The sequence below is a fragment of the Pempheris klunzingeri genome, chromosome 1 (assembly GCF_042242105.1).
Source record: "Pempheris klunzingeri isolate RE-2024b chromosome 1, fPemKlu1.hap1, whole genome shotgun sequence".
Classification (NCBI taxonomy): Eukaryota; Metazoa; Chordata; class Actinopteri; order Acropomatiformes; family Pempheridae; genus Pempheris; species Pempheris klunzingeri.
The window spans coordinates 3,786,262-3,810,127 of NC_092012.1; the positions used below are offsets into that span (position 1 = coordinate 3,786,262).

Consider the following 23,866-nt stretch of genomic DNA (forward strand, 5'->3'; position numbering starts at 1 on the left):
ATAAATTAACATTAAAGCGCTGCTTCATGTGCCGTAAACACCCCGTTTACACTGTTTTTCATAAAGTAATAACCCTTTCCTCTGTTTTGACCAGTAATTTCAAAGTTCAATTGCATTTTTGACAGGGTTTTTATGGTGTTTCAATGTTAATGCTAGAAAGTGGTGGAATTTACAGCTTTTCCCAGCATAAAAAGCAGCATTTAACATTATGGGCTGTAAAAAGCACTGTTCTGACAGTTTGAACAGCAATTTTTACAGCATTCTTTCTTTTTTTCCAATAAATAGAGTATGAAAGTGGTGATATTTGGCACTTTGAGCTTGCCACGGATTGCTGCAACTCTAGGTAATACCACTAAATATATTCACCCAATCTGTTTTTAATGGAAGCCACGCCAAGCAGCACAGAGGAGATGAGCCGGGCAGGAACTCAGACACAGGAACAGCAATTTTCGGTCAGTTTTCAAAATAAAAGACCCCGTGCAGCCTCCTGATTGTATATCACATCACCACATCAACATTACATCTTAACCGCTGCCACCAGGCCAGATGTTAGAACTTCCTATGAGTGGAAAAACACTTTTCCACAGCAAAATACAACAAAAAACACAATTAGAACAGAAAAAAGAAACTAACAACATCAATCAAGGAAAAATGACAAAATCAACAAAACCTGAGCAAGTCAACTCATGCTTCTGGTGGTGTATGAAGCCGTGCGAGGATGGAGCAAAACCAGACTACAGTCTCGTGGTAGTGCTTAGGCCTGAATGTCCTGCTGATGTATGAGGAATGGAAGGAGCAGAGGAGCAGGTTTTACTTCACTCGCCTCACTTCTTGTGCCTCATCAGGGCTGACCAGGCATCGGTCGACACAGACGATTAGAGCACTCTGACGGTCTCCTCATCACCCTCTCGCAGTGAGGAGGTGATGAGGTGATGAGGTGGGATACATTTGTAATCCGAGTGTGAGAACCAGAACATGGCGGACCAGCGTTTTCTCACCATCTGTCAATAGCTGGAAGTGAAAACCAAAGACAGAAACACAAATCACTCTTTGTTTGGATAAACGCTTGGCTCACTGACCCTGCAAAGATCATTTCATTATACCAATAAACACCCAGATTTAGTCAGATTAACTGTAAACAAACCACTTTCTCCACCAAATGTTGTGTCTATAAAACAGCTTAATGTTGACAGAATCATTCATTAGGGGAAAATAATGAGGAAAATACAGAAACACTGTTTCATCTGCTGCCTGCAGCCTGGATGACGTAAGTTTCAGGCTTCAAGATATCTTGGCTGTTATATTTATTATTTAGTTATAGTTATTTATTTATTTTTTTTCTTATACTTCTTGACAGTCAGTGCAGCAACATGTGTCACAAGGACACCTTTACATGAAAAGTTTTCAACAGTGCAACTGATCAAAGACCAAAACTCACAATGTGCAGATGGAGGAGATTCACTGGTAGAGGTCAGAATAGAGACGGATTCTGTCACTTTGATCTCTTCTTGACTTACAATAGTCTCTGATGCTGAGGAGAATAAAAGCAGGCACTAACAGTGGTTTATGTATCTGCAGTGGTAGCGGAGGTCTTGATGGCGTAGCATCACAGAGTGGAGTTGGCAGCTTTTTCACCTTTCCCCTGAGTCATTTAGACTAGCTAACACACCCTGCTAATTACACTTCTCTTCCCACACCCCATTACTGCATATGGTTGCAATCGCAGACCTTGTCCAGTTGAATTATTCAGAATTAAATTGACCAGAAGGTCTTAGATTACAAACTCTGCTTGCTATGAAATGGCTATCTGGGTGAGAAATTGCCACTGGCTGTGACACCAACTTGGGAGTCTTTTTAAAGAAATAAACCTGCTTTCACAGTGTCCATCTGTGCAAACTTCTGTTTTCTATCAAAACCTTAAAGGATAACTCTGGAATTTTTTAAACCTGGGCCCTATTTTGACCCCTTTTGGGTTCAAAATGACTGACTGGTACAATAAGTTTTTGAATTGGCTGTCATGTAATTCTTTGGGGCAACTTCACCTGTCAAAGTACATCCACAGAAAGTGCTCGATTTTGCCTCTGACAATTTTTAAGTGTCTGACAACGTAACAGAAATGATCCCCACAGAGACAGAACTGTAATATCCTTTTTGCTCAACCAGAAACAACTGTTAAATCGTGCGATTAATAGCCACCAGACTTCACTGACAAAAATAGTAATTTTACCTCACAGAACAGAGTAGTTTCAGGTCTACCGTTACCTCAGTTGGTTAGTTTATTTGTGTTATTGTGTGACTTTGGTGTTTTTAAGACTTAGTTTGGATCCAAACTAGCATGTTAAATCACCATAGTCACAGCAACTAGACCTGTAACTCCCATCTTCCGCAAGATAAAATTACTATTTTTGTCAATGGAGTCTGGTGGCTTTGAAGAGAGTGAAATAAAGGCTTTTTTACTGGTAAACAAAAACTATCTTACACGTGTATCTCTGCAGGGATCCTTTTCTAAATGTTGTCATACACTTACAATAACAATCTGACAGTCTTTCAGCGGCAAAAGCATGCAGCTTTCATGGACACAGGGTGCCCCGTTGGATTACATTAACTGAAGCCATATGTAGTCACTGTCTGAGCCAACCTACTGGACCAATTACAAAACTTTTTACATCTGCCAATCATTTTGACATCAAAATATGTAAAAATATGTCCTTTAAATATTAAAATATTATCCTTTAAGATATATTTGACTGTTTCTTTCATCCAATCGGTGTACTTGCTGTGCAGGTACACATTTCTCACACCTCCTGATTCCAGCTCTCACGAACCCAATGTGCTCTTGTGTTTTTGCATGGCTGACTGGGAGAAGAGCGAGAGTGCTGGCAGTCAGGGGTAAAGTTTCATTTGAACCCAGAGAGACAAACTTGTGTCCCACAGTCTCAAGTGTCGAGACTTTGAGTGATGAAGGTGGTCACTGAGGCAGACTGAGACTTTACACTACCACACCCAGTGGCTGCCGAAGACATTTTTCACGTTCCAAGACTTTTATGCAAAATATGGTGTAGAGATAAGATTATTATGAAAGCTCTCTTTAGCTACATGCTGTCCCACCAGTGTTAGGGCTCAAGGCAATAATGTCTGAAGAATGAAAAATAATTTAGTTAAAATGGCTATATTAAGAAGAACAATTTTTACATTTCATCCTGTTCACAGTTTTTCTTTGTCACGTATAGATATATATATTACTGTGGGTTATTATAGGTTATCGTGGGACCTGATTTATTCTTCATCATTGTGTTCTTGGGGAGAAGGTATTAGCATCTCTTTAATCAGTCAGACTTCCTGAAGCAGTACAAAAGTCTGGTGTTTTTATGTGACATATAGTAAATTATAACTTTTATAAGATTTAGTGGTGGAAATTGAGAGTTATGATAATGAACGAGGCAAAAAGTACCCTTTAAAAGAAGACAGGAAAACAAATTTAATAGAACATTTTTGGCAATGCCTCCCACAGCTGCTCTTTCTAGATGGTTTCCCCTCACATCATTCATTTTGCTCTCAGTTTTGTCTTTGGCCCCAAATGTTTTGGTAGACCTCAGCGGTCTTGTCAGTGCTCAACTTTTTCCTTGAAACGCCACTTTGATCACGACGCAGCAAACAATCAGCGGCCAGTTGCAGAGCTGGATCAACGTAACGCTGAACTTGGCCGTCCCCTGCGGGAGGTGAAAGTGTTTGTCGAGTCTCCCTTTGTTTCTGAAACAGAAAATGCACTCCTGTTGATGAGAGATTCACCCTACTGAAACGGTCACAGCTGTAACTCTGTCAGTGTTGCTTTCAGAGGGGATTTTTTGTGATAATTCAGACTGTCCTCGCAAAAAAAGACAACATTCATTCACTCAAAAGAACCTTATTTGAGGGTTACTTTCATTCTTTTCTAGTTGAAGGTGATATCCCGGGCGTTTCGGCTTTAGAAACTTGTTTATCCACCTTTTGTTGTTAATACCATTCAGTGTGTGCTCCTTCAGTAAGTGTAGATGATGATGATGATGATGTATGGTCAGGACGTGCCCTTCTTAGGATAGATTAGGAAACTACTATTTGGCTTTTACCACCCTACTTAATAGGCTCCATGGTATCAGAAGGCTTCTAATCAGCAGGGGTTTTTATGTGGAACTGGCCTGTAATTGAGGCAGAATGTCAAGTGTTAAGAAACACCTCAGTGCTCCCTTTTTAAAATGCACACTCAGGTCTGTGCAGCCAGCGAGGCTTTTAACTGTGCTGGTTCAGTTTTCAGAATTAAAGAAAAGTTCAAAACCCTTGACGCCGGCATTGTTCTGTCCTCTTTGAAGCCATGTGTTTTGTCGAAGCGTCCTTGAGCCAGGATGCTGAACCTTTAGCTGGTCATGTGAGCCAAAGTCGATCCGGACTGTCAGATAACTACCTAAACTGTAAATGGCTGCCTGGTACCTAATCGTAGCCTCTGTCCTCCTCCTCTCTTTTCATTTGCCCTTCCACTGGCCTCCCCTCAGTAAGATTTATGACTGTCTGATTTTTATTTTACTGCCATAGCAAGGACACAAGAACCGTCTGTACCTGCTACCACCATGAAAATCAATCTCCCCTCTCTCTCCCTCTCTCATTCCCTGTGTGTATCTATGTCTCTCTCCCTCTGTGACTGTGCAGGCAGTTGGCGGGGATGGGAGATGATGGAGGACAAAGGCCCTCGTGTAGCCGACTACTTTGTGGTGGCCGGTCTGACGGATCCGTCCAAGCCGTTGGACCAGGAGATCCACTTTGATGATGTCTGCCACAAGACGGCAAAGCCCAAGGCGCCCATTACCGACGTGGCGGTGGTGGTCCGCTCGATGGGCGAGGAGGTGCCGCCGGGGTTCACTTGCATAGAGGAAACACCAACCGGCCATTCGGCTGATCTTAACAATGGCGGCCTCATGGCGCCCCAGATCTTCCTTTGCTACAGGCGAGGTCGCGACAAGCCGCCGCTCACTGACCTGGGGTAAGTGCTGAAGGAGTCTTTGTTTCTGAGGCGTGGTCAAACAAGGAAACACAAATTATTACATTCACATTATTACAAAGCCAGTTTAGATCAACGATTAGCAACGAGATGAGTTGAAACTTACAACTTCTTACAATATGCTGGTCTGCAACGCCCTGAAATCTGCTGGCACAGAGAGTCCGATGTCATTTCTTATTTTTTTAACTAAAAATTGGAAATTTCTAAATTTTTTGACCTCTAAAAATCACTTGGCCCTGTTACAAATAGGCCTATTCACAAGTCCTTTGAAGTGCAAAAATTGTAAAAAGGATGCAAAATTAAATGTAGAAAAGGTAAACTATTATTGGCAGTGCACAATATGGCAAAATGACCTAATATTAGAAATATTTGTGTACATTAAAACATGGTCATTTATAGCTGAGACCTGTAACTAAGAGAAACACGACAGAGAGTGCAAAATGTTCCAACCAACCTCGGTCTCCCCTACTGCCAACATGTTGGGAAGATAACAGAAACAGGGATTTATTCATCTCCTATCATGCCTAACGCTAGATGATCCTAAGGTATCGGACATGGAATTAGTCTGCAGAAACCAGATCAGACTTTTCCGATGGATGTCAGATGCAGGCACAGGCAGGCATCCACGATCCCCTTCAGCTTTACGCCTGACGGAGATAATAAATCGGATTTAACAATACAAAGATGCGTCGCAAGTTCATCCTAGTTGTATCTGATGCACATTTTTTTTAATGGGGGTAGTCAGTTCATGACCTTTTTATGCCTGAGCACTGATGCCAATCTGTGAATCTTACCATCTATAATCACAGTAATGATCAGAGGTGGGGTTGTCCCTAATTCACAGAACCATGTTACTAATGTAAGTTGCTGTATCCTTTATTTGTCTAATTCCTGGTAATGTTGAGCTGCTGCTTCAGCAAACACTGTGGTTCCTGATGTCAGCTTTCTACTTACCATGAAGCTGTGCTCTCTAAGCTCTTACCTATAACCTGGTCCATATCATGTCTGTTCTGAAAAGGTGAAGTGCTCTGACTTTAGAAAGTGCTCTGCTCTGCTCTGCTTGAAAAAAACATTTCTCCAGTGCAGCAGCTTTCCACAGTAACCACTTTCTGTCTGCCTTGCAGTCATCCCTCATTGTGATTTTCTAACAATAATGTGAAGCACTGCTACAGGTGTCCTCCTCAGCAACATCTTTTGAACAGGGGCAATTCAGTACTGTTTGTTCCGTGCTCTCACACCTCCGGCTGGCAGAGGCGGGTGGTGACAATGCTAAGGAGGCTCGTACCGGCCTCTGACACTACAGAGTGCAGTGCTTATCAGGCCCTGACACAGAGGCTCTGCTCAGACAGCATCAGCAGCTTTTGTGTGCTGATAGCCCAGAGGGGCTGCACTTCCCAGACAGTGGCTGGCCTAATGGGAAGCTGAGTGTCTGTTTATGTGCACATTTATGTCAATTTTTGCTCTGTGCTCCAAGTGATGGTGAACTATTGCTCAGGCTGCAGAGGGAATGATTAGTGTTATACATGACCAGCGATTTTATTAAGATCAAGTTAGCTTTGGCCCTGTTCATCTGTTCAGACAGCTCTAAGTTCAGGTGTGAATGTACCCAAGATGCATTGAGGATGCATCGAGATCTGATCGCTTAGACCGCATTCAGAGGTAGTCTTTCTTTTACTGACTCAACTGACATTCTCTGCGTAAGTTGATAAGAAGGCGATTTTAACTAATTTACTATCAGAATAAAGATGTTATAAGAATATAATCTGTAGTAGCTGCGTCCTACTGTGCATGTCCAGCATGTCTGCCCTGCAAATCATCTCCATAAGAGTAGAAACGTTATGGGTTTGATTGTTATATCTGAGATACAATAATAATGTTCAACACGATACAGACACATAAACTTCTACAATGGAGCCGTTTGAAGATGAGACAAGTAGATTTTTTTTAAATGATTAAATATCTCAAACAAAACGGTTCACCGTCTTTTATGTTTCTACAAATGATGTAGATGTCAAGTATGAAGAGGACCTTTGTTCGGTGCTGTGGACTACAGAGGAATATGGGGATCAATTACACCTCCAGGGTTTCCACCAGGATATTGTTAAGCAGAGACTGTAATTCCCCCAAACACTGACACATCCTGGCTTGTGATCACTTTAGTCCGTAGCTGACAGGCTAAACATTTTCTGTATGAAGTAGTTCCTCCGCTCTTGTTCCCCGAAGATTAATGTCTTATTTCACAAGTCTTTTAATGTTTTTCTATGTTGCTTTAAAGCAGATGTGGACCCCCTCACCTAAAATAAAGACTAGATCCGTTAGGAAATAGTGTGCACAACTCTGACCTCCTCACATAACTCTACCTGTTTGTAGAAGTGCTCAAGGTCTAACTTAGCAAACACAAAGGCGAGTTTAAAATGCTGTAGAACAGGCGGCTGTGCTAAAGGAAGAATGTCAATAGCGTGGAAGGCATCAACAAAATTCAGCAGAGAAAGATGTGCACACTGAGTTCGGCCTTGCTGCGATCAGAGCAGAGTCACCACAGCAATGAGTAACTACATGGAAAGAAAAACAGACAGAATAAAAAAAATCCCACAGCTGACCACTTTTCTGTTCACTTTTCAGCTGTTAGATAGTGCCACAAAATGCCCGTTAAGTTCCACTTGAAACAGTAATGGAGGATAAGTGCATAATGGAAGCACAAAGAGGGATGTTTAAAATAACTGCTACTCTTACTTACTGAGTACTTGTCCTCTAAGTGGTTTGCACGAGTGTCCTCTTGTGCTTGATTGTACTAGACTAATATGTTTTGACTGACAGTATACTGTACATGAAACAACATGCTCATACTGTATAGGGACTGTCGGGACAAAGTTGACTTGTTTTTAGGGTCAACAGTCATTAAGAAGTTATAATAGGTAATAAAACTTTTGGTATTTTAGCAAAGACTCTCAAACAAAAGACCATCAAGTTTAAATAAAAGCCAAAAAAATGTTTGCAACACAATAATCTCCATATTGAGAGCAAAAATCATGTTCTAAAATACATTTGCATGGATCGAGCCATGCTGAAAAGTTGGGATCTATTGGATGAATAAACATTGATGATCGATTTGTCAAAATGAGTGACATTCCTGAAACCGCAGCTGAGGCGGAGGAGCTGTTGAAGTCGCGCATAGCAGCGCGGAGGGTCAGACTAGCAGTATGTACACGAAAAATGAATGAAATGAAACCTTTGATGGAGCATGATGAAAACTTTGATGAACTTAATATTTGTTTTGAAAACTATAAAGGAGTTGTGGATGAATTCAAAAATGCTCATATGTCTGTGCAAATGCTCTTATCTGAGGAGGAGAAGGAAAATGATCACACTGAATGGTACGAACCAAGGATATCCAATATAAACCACTTTATGAAAGAGGTGGAGTCATGGAGAAAGGGACATGTTGCTCAAGGAACAGTTGGACCACTGGACAGCATTTCAAATGTGTCATATGGCTCAAGACATACAAAATGTAGATCAAAGTCCTCTACCTCTTCATCACTCTCCTCAGAGTATAAGAAAGCCAAGGCTGAACAGGCCGCCCTGCTGGCCAAAGCTGCTGCATTAAAGGACAAACACACCCTGGAATTTGAGCAAATGAAACTGAAATCCAAACTGGAACAAGTGGAGTTGAATGCAGAACTGGCAGCATCGAACGCCAAAATAAAAGTCTTGCAAGAGGAGGATGGACTTTGTGAAAAGCAAACTAATGCTATGAACAAATATTACGATGCACATCAAATAAGTACAGAAACTGATGGCACAGATGAGGAGTTTTTGCATTTAGGTGCTGTACCTAAAACACCACTCCAAAGAACTGTTTTAAGTGGCTCAAATAAACTCCAGCCTTTAGGAGAGCAAAGAACAATAACTCAAAGGAACTCACAAGAAGATGACCAAAGGGACATGAACCTCACCACAGGTCAAATTACTCATGACAGCATAAACAGAGTTATTCAAAGACAAAGTGACATTGCTGAACTTATCATTTCACAACAAAAACTGTCTTTACTTCCTGCAAGGGAGATTGCAGTGTTTGATGGGAGCCCACTGACATATCAGTCCTTTATTCATGCATTTGAACACTTGATTGAGGACAAGACCAAGAATAATCAGGACAGGCTCTACTACCTTGAACAATTTACCTCCGGTTTACCACAAGACTTGATCCGCAGTTGTTTGCATATGGATCCAAAGAGAGGTTATGCTGAGGCAAGACGACTTTTAAAGGAACATTTCGGGAGTGAAATTAAAATTTCAGGAGCTTATTTAGAAAAGGCCTTGAACTGGACAGCAATTAAAGCTGAGGATGGGAAAGCACTACATGCTTATGCAATGTATTTGAGAGGATGCTGTAATGTAGGGCAGGATTTAGAGTATATGGATGAACTTGATATCCCATCAAATTTAAGGCTAATTGTATCCAAACTACCCTACAAGCTTCGTGAAAGATGGCGAACAATAGCCTATGAAACACAACAGAAAACTCTTAGAAGAGCCAGATTTCAGCACCTAGTGGAATTCATTGAAAAGCAAACTAAAATCCTCCTGGACCCATTGTTTGGAGACATTCAAGACCATGCTACTGCTAAGAAGGTTTTACCAAAAAGCAGATATGAATCGAAGGCATCAAGAAGCAGAAATAGCAGTTTTGCTACCTCAGTGGCAGTGAATACTGAACAGACAAAAGGGACTTCAAAACAACCCCTCCTCCAGCATCAACAATCACCTCAATCTTCTCCCAGTTTTGTTGTTGTTGCATGTGGATTCTGTCAAGAAAAACATGGATTGATGGACTGCTCACAATTCAAAACTCAGACACGCGAGAAAAGGGTTGAGTTCTTGAGAAATAATGGATATTGCTTTGGTTGCTTAATAAAAGGTCACTTAAGTAAAAATTGTAAAAGGAGATTAATGTGTCAGATTTGCCAGATGAGACATCCAACTGTGCTGCATATTCAAGGTCTGAGAACTTCAAGACAGGAAGACCAACCGAATGCCACACAGGCTAAGGAGACTTCAATCAACACTGCTCTTGTCTCAGCCTCTGATGCAACTGGGGCCGGTAATGACTGTGCACTTGCAATAGTTCCAGTTCAAGTCAAGGTGGCAAAGGGGAATAAGTCAATTCTTACCTATGCATTCCTGGATCCAGGCAGCACTGCAACATTCTGCACAGAAAATCTTATGAACAGACTGAATGCTTCAGGACGCAAAACACAGATTCTTCTAAGGACAATGGGGCAAGAGAAACCCATAAGGACTTTTGAAGTCACAGGACTGGAAGTTGGGCATGTGGAAGGCAGGACATTCTTGGAACTGCCAAAGGTTTTCACCCAGAGCCACATACCTGCATCCAAAGAAAACATAATAACCAAGGATGGTTTGAGAAACTGGCCATATCTCAGTGGGATCCAGATAAATGAAATTGATGCAGACATTGAACTTCTCATTGGAACTAATGTTCCAAAGGCATTGGAACCTTGGCGTATAATTAATAGCCAGAACAATGGACCATATGCGGTTGAGACACGGCTGGGATGGGTAATAAATGGACCGCTTAACTCCGGTGCATCTGCAACACAGTCAGGACTCATGGCAGTGTCATCAAACCGCATTTCTGTTGTTGAGCTGAAGGATCTCCTCATCAGACAATATAACCAGGATTTCTCTGAAAATGGATATGAAGAGAAAAGAGAGATGTCAATTGAGGATAAGAAGTTCATGGATATTGCTTCAAACTCAATAACTTTGAAAGATGGTCACTACCACCTACCTTTGCCCTTTCGAGATAAAAACAAGGTTATGCCTGATAATTATGAAATGGCCTTAGGACGCACAGTGACGCTCAAAAAAAGGTTCAACAAGGATTCAAAGTATGCTGGAGAGTATAAAGCGTTCATGGAAGACATATTAAAGAAAGGCTATGCAGAGAAGGTACAGCCAGATCAGCTTAACCGAAGAGATGGACAGGTTTGGTATATTCCACACCATGGTGTTTACCACAAGCGAAAGCTCAAGCTTAGAGTGGTGTTTGACTGTACTGCATCCTACAGAGCAACATCCTTAAACAAAGAACTTCTCCAAGGACCAGACCTGACAAATACACTTATTGGAGTCCTTCTAAGGTTTCGCCAGGAACACATTGCTGTCATGGCAGACATCGAGGCAATGTTTTACCAGGTGCAGGTTGATGAAAATCACAGTGACTTTCTCAGATTTCTATGGTGGCCAGAGGGAGATGTGAGCAACGAACTTCAGGTCTATAGGATGAAAGTCCATCTTTTTGGTGCTGTGTCTTCTCCAAGCATTGCAAACTTTGCTCTACGTCATACAGCAGATGACAACAAAGATAAATACAGTGAGGAGGTGATCAAGACTATTAAAACCAACTTTTATGTTGATGATTGCCTCAAGTCTATGGCAACAGTAGCCCAAGCCATTAAGCTCACAAAGGACTTGGGTGACGCCTGCAGCCAGGGAGGCTTCACATTGACGAAATGGGTCAGTAATGAGCTGGAAGTCCTGACATCCATTTCTCCGCATCACAGAGCCGAGCTGGTTAAAGAACTGGATCTGGACAAAGAAAATAGAGAGCAGACACCGGTTGAGAGGGCACTCGGGATCCAGTGGAACATTAACTGTGACACATTCACCTTCAAAGTGGCTGTGAAAAAGCGACCAGCCACAAGGAGAAGCATCCTGTCCACAGTAAGTTCAATTTACGATCCACTTGGCTTTCTTTCCCCTTTCATCCTTAAAGCTAAACAGATCCTCCAAGAGCTCTGCATTTCAAAATGCGGATGGGATCAAATGATACCTGAAAATCATGCAAAATACTGGCAGAGATGGGTTGGAGAATTAAGCCAGTTGAATAGATTTCAAGTGGAAAGGTGCATGAAACCTAAAAACTTTGACCCAGTGAAGAAAGCTGAACTCCACCACTTCTGCGATGCAAGTGAATCTGGTTATGGGACAGCAAGCTACATTAGATTCACAAATCACCATGAAAATATCCATGTTGCCTTTGTGTTTGGGAAATCTAGAGTAGCCCCACTCAAACAGATTACAATTCCACGACTGGAGCTCACAGCAGCTACACTTGCTGTAAAAATAGATCGAATGTTGAAGAAGGAACTGCACTTCTCACTTCAAGATTCAACTTTCTGGACAGACAGTTCAACGGTACTGAAGTACATTCATAACCAGACAAGGAGATTCCATACATTTGTATCAAACAGGCTTGCTGTGATCCATGATCTCTCCCACCCTAGACAATGGAGACATGTGAACTCAAACCATAATCCTGCTGACGATGCATCTCGTGGGCTGCACGTGGAGTCATTCTTTCAGTCAAAATGGCTAAGAGGGCCTGAATTCCTGCAAGAACACAAACATACATGGCCAAACCCTTCACAGAGTCTAGGAGAAATTCTGCCTGAAGATCCTGAAGTTAAAAGAAATATCACAGTAAACAGTGTTGGAACTGAGAGCATGAATCCTACCTGTAGGTTAATCGAGTATTACTCCTCATGGACCAGACTTCAGAGAGCTGTAGCCTGGATATTGAAGGTAAGACAAAATCTTCAACTGTTGAGCTTAAAAGGGACCCGTGCTTCGAAGGATCAAGGATCGAGCAAATCTCTGACGGAAAAGACAAGGCAACTCGAAAACAATGATGGAACACAGACTCTATCAGTAGAGGATATGAACACTGCAGAGAAATCTATTATTCGCTTTGAGCAATCCCGCTACTTTGGTCCAGAACTACTTCAACTTGAGAATGGGAAACGGATTAGTATGAAAAGCTCCATTTACAAATTGGACCCTGTTATCGATCAAAACATCCTGAGAGTAGGAGGTCGAATAAACAAGGCAGCAATGCCGGTGCATCAGAAAAATCCCATCATTCTCCCTAAAACCTCACATGTGTCAAACCTGATCCTGCAACACATCCATCATCAAGTGGGACATTCAGGAAGGAGTTATATGCTCTCAAGATTAAGACAGAGATTTTGGCTTCCTCACGCAAACTCCTTATCCAGGAAGATCATCAAAAATTGTGTCTTCTGTAGACGGATACAGGCAAAGCCAGGTGAACAGAAAATGGCTGATCTTCCCGAGGACCGTGTGTATCCAGATCTACCACCCTTCAGTCATGTAGGTATTGACTACTTTGGACCTATAGAAGTCAAGAGAGGTCGAGCTCAAGTAAAGCGATGGGGAGTAATATTTACCTGTCTTGTGAGCCACGCTGTCCACCTGGAGATGGCAAACTCCCTAACCACAGACTCATGCATAAATGCCATTCGCAGACTGATATGCCGGAGAGGACCAATAATTAGTATCAGGACAGACTGTGGAACTAATTTCATAGGAGCACAAAAGGAACTACAGGATGCACTGAAAGAACTAAATCATAAGAAAATCCAAGACACATTACTGATCGATGGAGTAAAATGGACATTCAACCCTCCTTTTGGAGCCCATTTTGGTGGAGTTTGGGAAAGGCTTATTAGACAAATCAAAAAGACTCTGATGGCAGTTTTAAAGCAACAAACACTGGATGACGAGACACTGCAAACTGCATTATGTGAAGTGGAAGCCATTCTTAACGATAGACCCATAACGACCATCTCAGGTGATCCAAATGACTTGGAACCTCTAACTCCAAACCATCTACTTCAGTTAAAAGCTCAAGCAATAATGCCACCAGGACTTTTTGAAAAAAGAGACCTCTATTCCAGAAGAAGATGGAGACAAGTACAGTACCTCACAGACCTCTTCTGGAAAAGATGGACAAGGGAGTATCTTCCACTCATGCAACAAAGGAGCAAGTGGCAGCATGCAAAGCGGAATCTACATCCAGGTGACATTGTCATCATTGTGGACAACACAGCACCAAGAAACTCGTGGATCATGGGCCGTGTTATCAAAACCTTCCCAGATTCTACTGGACTTGTTAGAAGTGTTCTGATTAAAACCAAGACTAATGTTCTTCAGCGCCCTATAGACAAACTTTGTCTGCTGAAAGAAGCAGAAGAATGAACACTGGAACACACACCACAATCACATTATATGAATTACATACATTCTACATACAATCTGACTTTGATATCAACATGGACACCACATGGACATTTATACTGAATGGACTTTAATGCATGAATTGAAAGTATGAATTATTTGTTATATCCTGGCTCCATATAATTATGTATTTTGTAATTGTCTTGCTAAAGCAGAGAACAATTAGGGGCCGGAGTGTTGGAGCCAACGCAGAAATTAATTTGTATTTATATTTCTGAGTTGTATTTGGAGCATGCACTGTTAATGATATATTTTCTGATCGATCATTTGAATCTTTTGATTTAGAGAAACGTTGCATTGCTATAATTATTCTACCGTATCTGGCGCTGGTCATCTCCTTCCTCCGCCCCCCCCTGCATTATAATCAGCTGGCAGGAGACAGCTGGGGGATCTCTTTTGTGTTGGAAGGAAGACGAACAGATTTATGACCACAGGTCTTAATTTTGAGTTGTTCTTTTGTTTAAGTAATGAGAATTTAATTTGACGGAAAAGTCAACCTCAGAGAGTTTATTTGTTGACGTAACTTTAAATAAATGTACATCAAGGAACGGATTACAAGGATCTCTGAGAGTGCTTTTGTTTGTACCGTGAGTCTAAACTCATCTCCTGACCTCCAGCACCCCACACGGAAAAGTTGTCCCTACACCATATGATAAGAAGAGGACCGTGGATATTGACTGGATAGGGAAATATATTATTATATTATGTGCTGCTTCTAAGTACAGCGTCCTACAGTGTGCACACACTCAACTGCTTTCCACACAAAAGAAGAAGGAGGAATCATTTTTTACTCCGTGATTACTTCACCACAGTCTGTCAGTTTGGGTTTGAATGCAGCTGGAGCTCCTCACTTGGCTTCACTCATGTTTTCGTGTTGTCTGTTAATGTGAGCTGCCATGTTATTGTTACCTGTCATGGGATACGGCATCTGCATGCAACATAACTGCCAAACTGTCATTCTTTTACCAGCAGTTATCATAATCATGAGTCACAAAGAAGCTAAAATGCTTCCATACTGATGACTTACTGCAGGCGAAGCACGAGAGTGTTTTTCAGTTTTTAGTTACCTGTAAGTTTCCCTTCAGTGTTTACTGGTGTGTCAAAAAGTTTCGCTAACAGCAACTCAGCACAATTGAATGATAGGATATTGATACGACTATTACTACCTCATCGGGGTCAACTAAAAACAAAAACTCTGGTGCTCAGATAAAAACCGCTGCTATGTGGACCGATCACCCAAGATGCATTTTTAAGCCAAGTGTTAACAGGGCCATTGAGTGTAAAAGTGTCCCAGAGCTTGAACTTCAGCAAACATCTCTATCTGTACATGTCTGACGGCCTCTTTATAGGCTTATAGATCCCTTAATGGTTTCCATTAATTGCATAAAATATTGCTTTGCAGAATATGAAATGCAGGCAGACATTAGGCTTAATCAGCTCCATTCTTTCAGCCACTAAAAACTGGGATAAATGCCCAGTGTTAGACTTAAACGTGGAGCTCCACCTAATCGCCCCGGTGAGATCATGACTGCATATTGTGTTGATTAATTTTACACACTGATCACTCTAATAGCTACACGCTGACGTGGATTTGTGTTTGGCTGACTGCCGTGCTCTGTCTCCCCCCACAGCGTGCTGTACGAGTGGAAGGAGCGACTGAAGCAAGGCTGCCACCTCATCCAGACCACACCCTCCGGTCGCCCGGCCAACATCAGCGGCAACTCCTCTCAGCGCATCTACGTCACCTACCGCCGGGCGCCCGAGAGCCAGCCGCACACCGCCTTGGCCGTCACCGACATCTGCATCATCATCCCAAGCAAGGGAGAGACGCCGCCGCACACCTTCTGCAAGGTGGAGAAGAATCTCAACAGCAGCATGGTGAGAGACGCTCTGGTGTTCAGAAAAAACAATGTCAGAACACTGACAATGTGCTTTTATCATTTTGTTCGGTGAAGTGTTTCTCTGTCACGTTCAAATTTTGTTGTCAGTCCCTGAGTGTCAAAAAGCAAAGGCGTCTGTCTAGAGCTGCCATGTTGCAAAGATATTCAGCAATCATATGAGTAGAAATCTGCTGCAGAAGAGATGAAGAGACCAATTTGTACTCCCAGAGCAGCAGGATGGAATCAGGAAAGTGCAGTGTGAACACCTTGTTCGTTAGCAAATAGGGGTGTCCTCCCTGACAAAGTATTTTCATGGCTGAATCGGATTCATCAAGGCTTCCCTGTTGTCGACTGAAAACTGAATCGTGTTTTTTTCCATGCAAAAGAGCTGCAACACCCAATTAAAATGCTCCCACAGATCTCTTGCTAACCTATTTTGGATGCAGAAAGAGACGGAGGTCAGGTCGTGCAGTGGTGCCTGAAGCATGTGTAGGTGCGGGCCACTGTGCTGTCCTTAGTATCCAGTGGAGTGGAGGTTCACAAACTGACAGGACAAAGTGCAGTCTTTTGTAGGAACAGTGTTTTTCTGGTTGCTGTGATGCAGAATATCCCCGAAAGTAAAAAAGTAAAAAGGTCGGCTCAAGGCAGAGTACCTGCTCTGCTTTGTCTGGGGACGTCATCTGGTGCAGACATGGATACTCAAAGACCTGCAATGTTCCCGTAGCACTCCCATACAGCCCCAATGGAGTGACCATTTGTTTCATAACCACATTCTCACACCACTGTGATGATTTGACTGAGATTTGCAGTCGAATCAGGCTCCTTAGATCGAATAAGTAGTCGACTCTTTAGGGCCACTTGTATCAAGAAGCTCTGTTTGTGTCTGCATATGCCAAACCTTCCTTGCTCAGTCCCCTTCTGATGTTAAAGGGAGTTCTTCAGAAATGAAGGAACATGGCTAACAGGGCTAGAGAGTGCAGGTTGAGTGTGAATGGACCCTCTGAAAATGTCAAACTCTTCATTACAGAATAACTCTCTACCATCCAAGAGTGGGTGTGTTTTTTTTTACTCCAGGACTTTTTGAATTCCACAGACTTTTATTGCTCATTTTGTCAGAGCCTTGCCTGAAATTCAAAATGTCAAGATATGTTTTAGTCAGACGTCTTGACTCCTCAGCTCCACTCCCATGCCTCACTTTCTTCAAATCCCTCTCACATGTTCGAAGGGAGAGACTTAAATTGGTGATATGAGCTTCGGAAACACGGTTGGCAATGCGAGAAGACATTAAACCTTGACTGTGAGTAAGCCTGACAAACTGTGACAGACTTAGCTGCTGTACTTTCTTCAGTTCAAGAATTTAAAGCGACAGAGTTGTGTTGGCACAAATGTCAGCCCCAGAGCTATGAACTGTGCTGAAACATATTGTGGAGTCACGGAGGACAGACAGATGAGAAATACACCTCTACGCACCTGTTTATTCTTTTTTTTCTGAGTGAATTGTGTTTTTTCAGCACTTAGGAGTGAATCCAGCCCCGAGGCGCATGGCGCTTAATTGCAGGCTAGTGCATCAAATTATGGGAAACTCTCTAAAACCCTCTCTCATCGCCTCAGGAAGTTTATTATTGCCACGCGTGTTTGTACTGCTCCAACCTTGTTTCTTTTCGAAGAGGGAAGCTGGGTCCTTTGAGCTTTACGGCCTCTCCTCCTGAGTGTGGTTTTCTCCTCACCCAGTGTTTGTGCTGTAGAGAAGGATCTTATGCTATCCACGTCCCTGCCATACTCTCTGCATGTCTCTCCCTCTCTCCCCCACACACACACACTAAGAGAATCTATGTGAGCAATAGTGACATGACCTATGACTGCATGATGATATCATGATTATCTTGATCACTATTGAGATCACAATTATTCATTGATTTTAGGGATTTTTTCAGTTTTTATTAAACACATTTAAATACACAGAAGTATTTGAACTTCCTGTTATGCTTCATTGCTGGTTGCTGGTTTCTTCCCGTTAAAGGGGAGTTTTTCCTGCCACTGTTTCCTAATATAATATCTGATGCTTGCTCATGTGGGGATTCTTGAATCCTTAATTTTTAATTCCTGAATCGTTGGGCCTCTCTCTTAATTAAAGAGTTTGGTCTGAGCTGCTCTTTATGGAAAGCGTCTTGAGATAACGCTGTTATGAATTGAAGAATAAATGAAGCTTGATTGATTGCTGCTAATGTACAAATCAAAATATGCATCAAAATAAGGCCGGCCCTCATCCCCACTGTATCTACTAGAAGCAGAATATGAATAAAGTTGTAGACGCAGTTAATTAAATAACAGTTATGTTGTTATGGATGTCTGCATTGATGCTGGACAAGGACGGGAATTACGTGAGGTACCATTATCAAAGTTACTATTCTGGCCTTCACACATTTGTCTTTTTGTTTGTAGGTGAAGTCGTATTGCTTTGCGGCGCAGACGCTCGTCTCTCGGCTTAACATCACTTGTCATAAATCTGAAAGGCTTTCAATCAACGGATGATGATGTGTTTTGAGGAACTCGCTCTTTGCCCCCTGTTGCAGACATTTGATGTTTTGCTTTGCCCGTCTGCTCTCTGACGTCTGCTACTCTTCTACTCTCGACAACCAGGTCATTTTTGCGCAGGCACAGTGGCATGACAGCTCTCCAACTATGGGCATGTGCAGCAGAGTTTTCTAAGAGCAGAGCACGCATTTGAAAAACGAGTATCCGGTCACTAATGTTTATTCAATTGTGGGAGACCAAAATCATCATCGGGATTAATATTTGATTAATTGTGCTGCCCTACCTGGAAGTGTTTAGAGTTAGTGTATAAATCTACAGAGACTTGTAGTGCATGAAGGGGAAGTTGATGCTCTAACATTTAATTTGGGATTTAACTACACTAATTTTTCAATCTGACTAATGCAGGAGCTACAAAGATGATTTTTTAATATTTCAGCACAGCTCTGGACGCATATTTCATAACCAGCTTCTCGCTGTGCCGCAGACCGTCTTCCCCTCACAGTGACTTAATGTCACAAACAAGACGTGTTTATCAGATGCATCATTGCTTTTCTTTGCATGCTAATGGTTGAATGTAGTCCTTTGGGCTAACTGCACACGATTAAAGCACGTCCACTAAGGGTGCTGTTTTTGCCACTGACAGGCTCAGACTGTTATTCTAAGTGTCTGGCAACATTTTTGAAAGGATCCCTACCGAGAGAGACCTTTAACATCCTTTTTGTTTAACCACAAACAGCTGTTATATCACTCTGTTCTAAGCCACCAGACTCCATTGACAAAAACAGTAATTCTACATGGTATTTTCTAGTGTTCAGTTTAGTTAGTATGTGTTATTGTGTGACTTTGGTGTTATAAAGCGTTCACACAATAACAGACAAACTAATTGATAGAGTCATGTTGTGCCAGCTATAATCACTGTTATGGTCACTGGTAGGTTTGAATTGTGCGATACAGCAGCTGTTTCTGGTTAAACAAAAAGGGTCTTACAGGTCCATCTCTCTCTCTGGGATCCTCTCTGTAACGACGGGGCGTCTGTGTCGCTTTCCGTCTGTGGTCCGGTTTTGCTCCGTCCTCAGCGCGGTTGTAAAACCCACTGGGAGCATTTCAGAAGCGTTTTGCCAGGCTGATTAGTTAACTTGCTCAGATTTTGTTGATTTGGTCATTTTCCTCTGATTTTCGTGCTTCTAACGTGTCCAAACAAGCTACGTTTCATATTTTGTTTGTTTTAAATGTGTTTCTAATGTGTATTTACTGCTCTGTGAAAGTGAAATAGTTTTGTCCACATCCAAGACGAACCTCTTGTCGAACATGGTATTAAAAACCCTCTGACCAGTTAATGTGTGGCCTGGTGCCACCGATAATATTGATGTGGTGGTGGAATATACGGTTGAAAGTCTGCAGGGGGGTGGCTTTTATTTTGAAAACTGTTTCTTTGCCTTGACTCTGTCTCTGTCTCTGGTTCTCTTTGCCATTTGTTTGTCTGACTTCCCGCTCTGCGCTGGTCGATGCTGTTGGGCCGTGGCGAGCGTCGAAAATAGAACTGGCACGAATCTTTAGTGGAGCAGAGCGCCGAGCCGCTTCTGGGACGTGCTGTGGTGCTCCTGTTGGGTTTTACCCTCAAGGCTGTCAGACACGCAATCTACTGGAGCAATTCCAAAAGTTACTGTACTAACTATTCATTTTTAAGCCAAAACATAGTCTAAATAAAGCCCAAAATAGGTTTAAATATACTGGAGTTATCCTTGAAGTTGTAATGGGTTAAAACATGCAGAAGGACTTCAATGGTCCTTTAAAAACACTGAGCTGTGTTGTGCAGAGTTTCATCAAAGTGAGTCATAGTTAATAAAGGATTTAGGATAATGGCCTCTCTTCCTGATTGGCTCATTGGTGGCTTGTTTCACTAATAATGGACAACATGCTAACTTTCCTGTTTCGGTCTCTTTTCAGTGGGGCTCCTCCGTCTACCTGTGTTATAAGAAGTCTGTGGCCAAAACCAACACAATAGCGTACAAAGCAGGTAAGCCTTCCTAATCCCATAACTACCAGTGCTCGCACAGCCAAATACTTCTGTGTTTACCTCCTGTTCCTGGTGATATTTTATATCAGCTAACCATGTTGTGTGCAGATACTTTCTCTCCTTCGGCTTCTCAGTCAAAGAATTAAGATGTTTTTTTTTTTCAAATTTCTTTGGAAAGTTATTTGTTGCTGTATGAGCAAGACGTTGGACAAGTTGGGCTAAAGATTAAGTTGACGTTGAAGTGCTGAATATTTATTGCATTTTACAACTGTGTGTTGTTGTAGACGGGTCTCTAGAGAGCAGGGCCTGCTGCAGGGGAAACCGGCTGCATGAGGATATTGTGCTGCAGCTGTGCTCAGAACTTCAGGCTTGTTGAAGCATGTTGTTGTCTCAGAATTAGAGCGATAAGCCGCTGCACGCCAATATTCCTATACAGGACGTAAATGGTCGCCTTATATTTAATAGTAATATGACTATATAAAATACTTATTCACATTGAATCCATCTGACTTCTCAGTGCACTGACAGAAGATTGTCATTATCTGATAACGCTGTTGGCTCAGTGCTGCTGTGTTTGGCTCGGCCTCAGATTGGCTGGCCGATGTTTTGTTGTTCATGTCTTGAATATGCAGCAGACTGTGAATGGAGCGATCCTATCTGTTTCTCACTAACGCTTTGGATGAGTCAGCTCGCAGAAATGAAGTTCATTTTCAACATTTCAGAGCAGGAAACATCTAGCACGCATCGAGCTTTGAGTTTTGGGAAACTGATGTGTTTTGCAACATCTGACTGTATTTATAGACGAACCCGACAGTTTGAGCCAGAGCTGAGCACGTTTTTGTTTTCTTGGTGGATTCATGGTTTTCACTGTGGAGTGAGATATTAAAATGTGCATTAAAGTAGCCTTTTTTTCAGTAACCTCCTGAAACATTCACTCTCAAAGTTGCATTAATATATGCATTTTTATAGGAAATCAAAGGACTACAGCACAAGCAGTATGAAAGAAGCCACTTGCACATTATAGTGCATGAGAATTATCACCAACCGTGCTGCTCAGTGGAGCTTACCAACTTTTTCCTTTTACAGCACATTTACAGATTTGGTTCAGCTGATTTCAGCTGATAAACACCATATGGCAGATAGATAAAGCCAGCGACTAGCAGCTGAAAAACCAGACATTTTTGCTTTCATCAGGTTTATGCAAAACACCTATTTGCCAAAATGATAAGTGTGTTTTTGGGCGGTGTAACTCTAAATACTCAGAGTCCAGAGTCTGTCGGCCAAGTAAAGCAGCAAGTCGTGCTTTTTCACAGAGAGCTATTGTCAACTCTGTGTCTGCATTCAGTGTGCGGCATTTCAAAATAAACAGACAAAACAATCAGATTTCTTTAATCCATACAAAAGCTGAGGTGTAAAAACAACAAATTGCTGTTTTACGGTGGTTTATACACCAGTCTATTTTCTGGTGAGACATAACGTGTTCGTTAGAGATGCTTGTAGGTGGATGATACTTTTGGACAGAGCCATGCCAGCTGTTTACCTGTGTTGTGCAGAATTCAGCATCACTACTATATAATTTGTTACTGCAACTAGTACAACTGCTCGTCTTTACTTCTAACTGAATTTAGAACAGTTACTGTCGGCGCATTAGCTCTTTGACATTAGAACAGTTCTAATTAAAATGGTACAAACCATCACAGTTTGAACTGCTGACCAAGCCTTCATGAAACAACTATTTGTGTTTATTGATTCCCTCAGCAGGGCTCTAATGTTGCTGTGCACTTACAGGTGTTTTCAGGATGAGTGGTTGTAAGTGCAGTAAGTGTTTAATGATACAACATCTTAAGAAATGTATATAAATAACTGTACAGCAGTTTATCACCCCGCCTTTAAAATGTGCATTTGCAATTTTCCTACATTTCTAAGGAGTGAAGCTGCAAGGGGACGTGTTGCTGGTTTGAATGTTTGTCACATGTTAGTTTTTATCACTGCACAGACTGTTGCAGAAGCTGTTTCTGCGCACAGCTTGTGTCTGTAAGCGATGCTTGTAGAACACAGTCCTTGAGCCAAAGTTAGATGTAGCACAGAGGTGATAAAGTGCACAATATATAATCACTACTTCATCTTTTCTTGTTTGTGTCCGCTGACGGTGGCTAATGATCCACAGGCCTGATTACCAGGCACTGATTACTTATTGCAAAGCCACGCGTTTCACTGATTCATTAAAGTCGTGCATTATCATTATTGTTATAATAAATGGAGCTTGTTTTGTTTCATTTTAAACTCAGTGGAAAGGCGGTTTTACATCTAAATTAGCCACTAATTGGTAATCACAGGGAGCAGGTTGCAGCAGGCAGCTCACTAAATTGAGCTCTCTGTTTGTTTGTTTTTGTTTTTTTTTTCCCCTGTTAGGTTTATTCAGCAGATATCCAGAGGAGGACTACGAGTCATTCCCTCTGCCGGAGTCTGTCCCTCTCTTCTGCCTTCCCATGGGGGCCACGATCGAGTGCTGGCCAGCTAACACCAAATACTCCCTCCCTGTTTTTTCCACTTTTGTCCTCACCGGAGCCTCTGGAGAGAAGGTAAAACAGATGAATGGACAGATTTACTCCTCTTCTATTATTACACTTCCTTTCTGTCTCCCCCACCCAGACAGACAAACAGAGATCTCAGTGGTGGCATCAGATGCAACAAGGTGCCGGTGACTGTTAGACCTCATCAACAGACATCCACACAGCTGTCACGACCACAGACTAACACACTACAATGAGAAAACCACAATGCTCTACATGCTAGAGGGAAAAGTGGGTCAGGCATGCATGCTGCCTTTGTCAAGGGAAACCGTTGCAACTTCACATCTCGTATTTCTTTTTTTAGGACCAAAAAAAACCCGCCTAGAATGCAAAGATCCAACTGAGAAATGTGGTAAATGTATTGGTGCTTTATTAGTTAAAGGGATAGTTCGGATCATTAGAAGTGGGGTTATATGAGGTACTTATCCATAGTCAGTGTATTTCCTACAGTAGATGGCAGCCAGCACACCCCCACTTTAGAGGAGCAGGCCGGAGTTGCTAAGCAATGTACTGCTGTGGACGGGGGCAGCAGATACAGTGACGAATATAATGCCTCACTGCATTATATAAAGATAAAGTCATTTCTACCATACATTGATGCAGAATCGGCACAAAGTGGTGCATAAAAGTTCACCAGAATGCAGGAAGTTAAGTGTGTGATGCTCAAAATTTCCAGGTGGAGGAAACCTAGACATCGATTGATATG

At 42.1% G+C, this 23,866-nt stretch overlaps 1 protein-coding gene across 1 annotated transcript in view; it reads left to right on the plus strand.

Moving 5' to 3' along the window:
* Positions 1–4,700: 4,700 nt before the first annotated feature.
* The window catches only part of LOC139209552 (C-myc promoter-binding protein-like), a 64,863-nt gene continuing 45,697 nt past the window's right edge, over positions 4,701–23,866 (plus strand). The window contains exons 1-4 of the mRNA XM_070839346.1: positions 4,701–5,011; positions 15,787–16,033; positions 20,518–20,587; positions 23,000–23,169. Of these exons, the coding sequence (XP_070695447.1) occupies positions 4,701–5,011; positions 15,787–16,033; positions 20,518–20,587; positions 23,000–23,169 (798 nt within the window). The remainder of the gene's footprint in view (positions 5,012–15,786; positions 16,034–20,517; positions 20,588–22,999; positions 23,170–23,866) is intronic.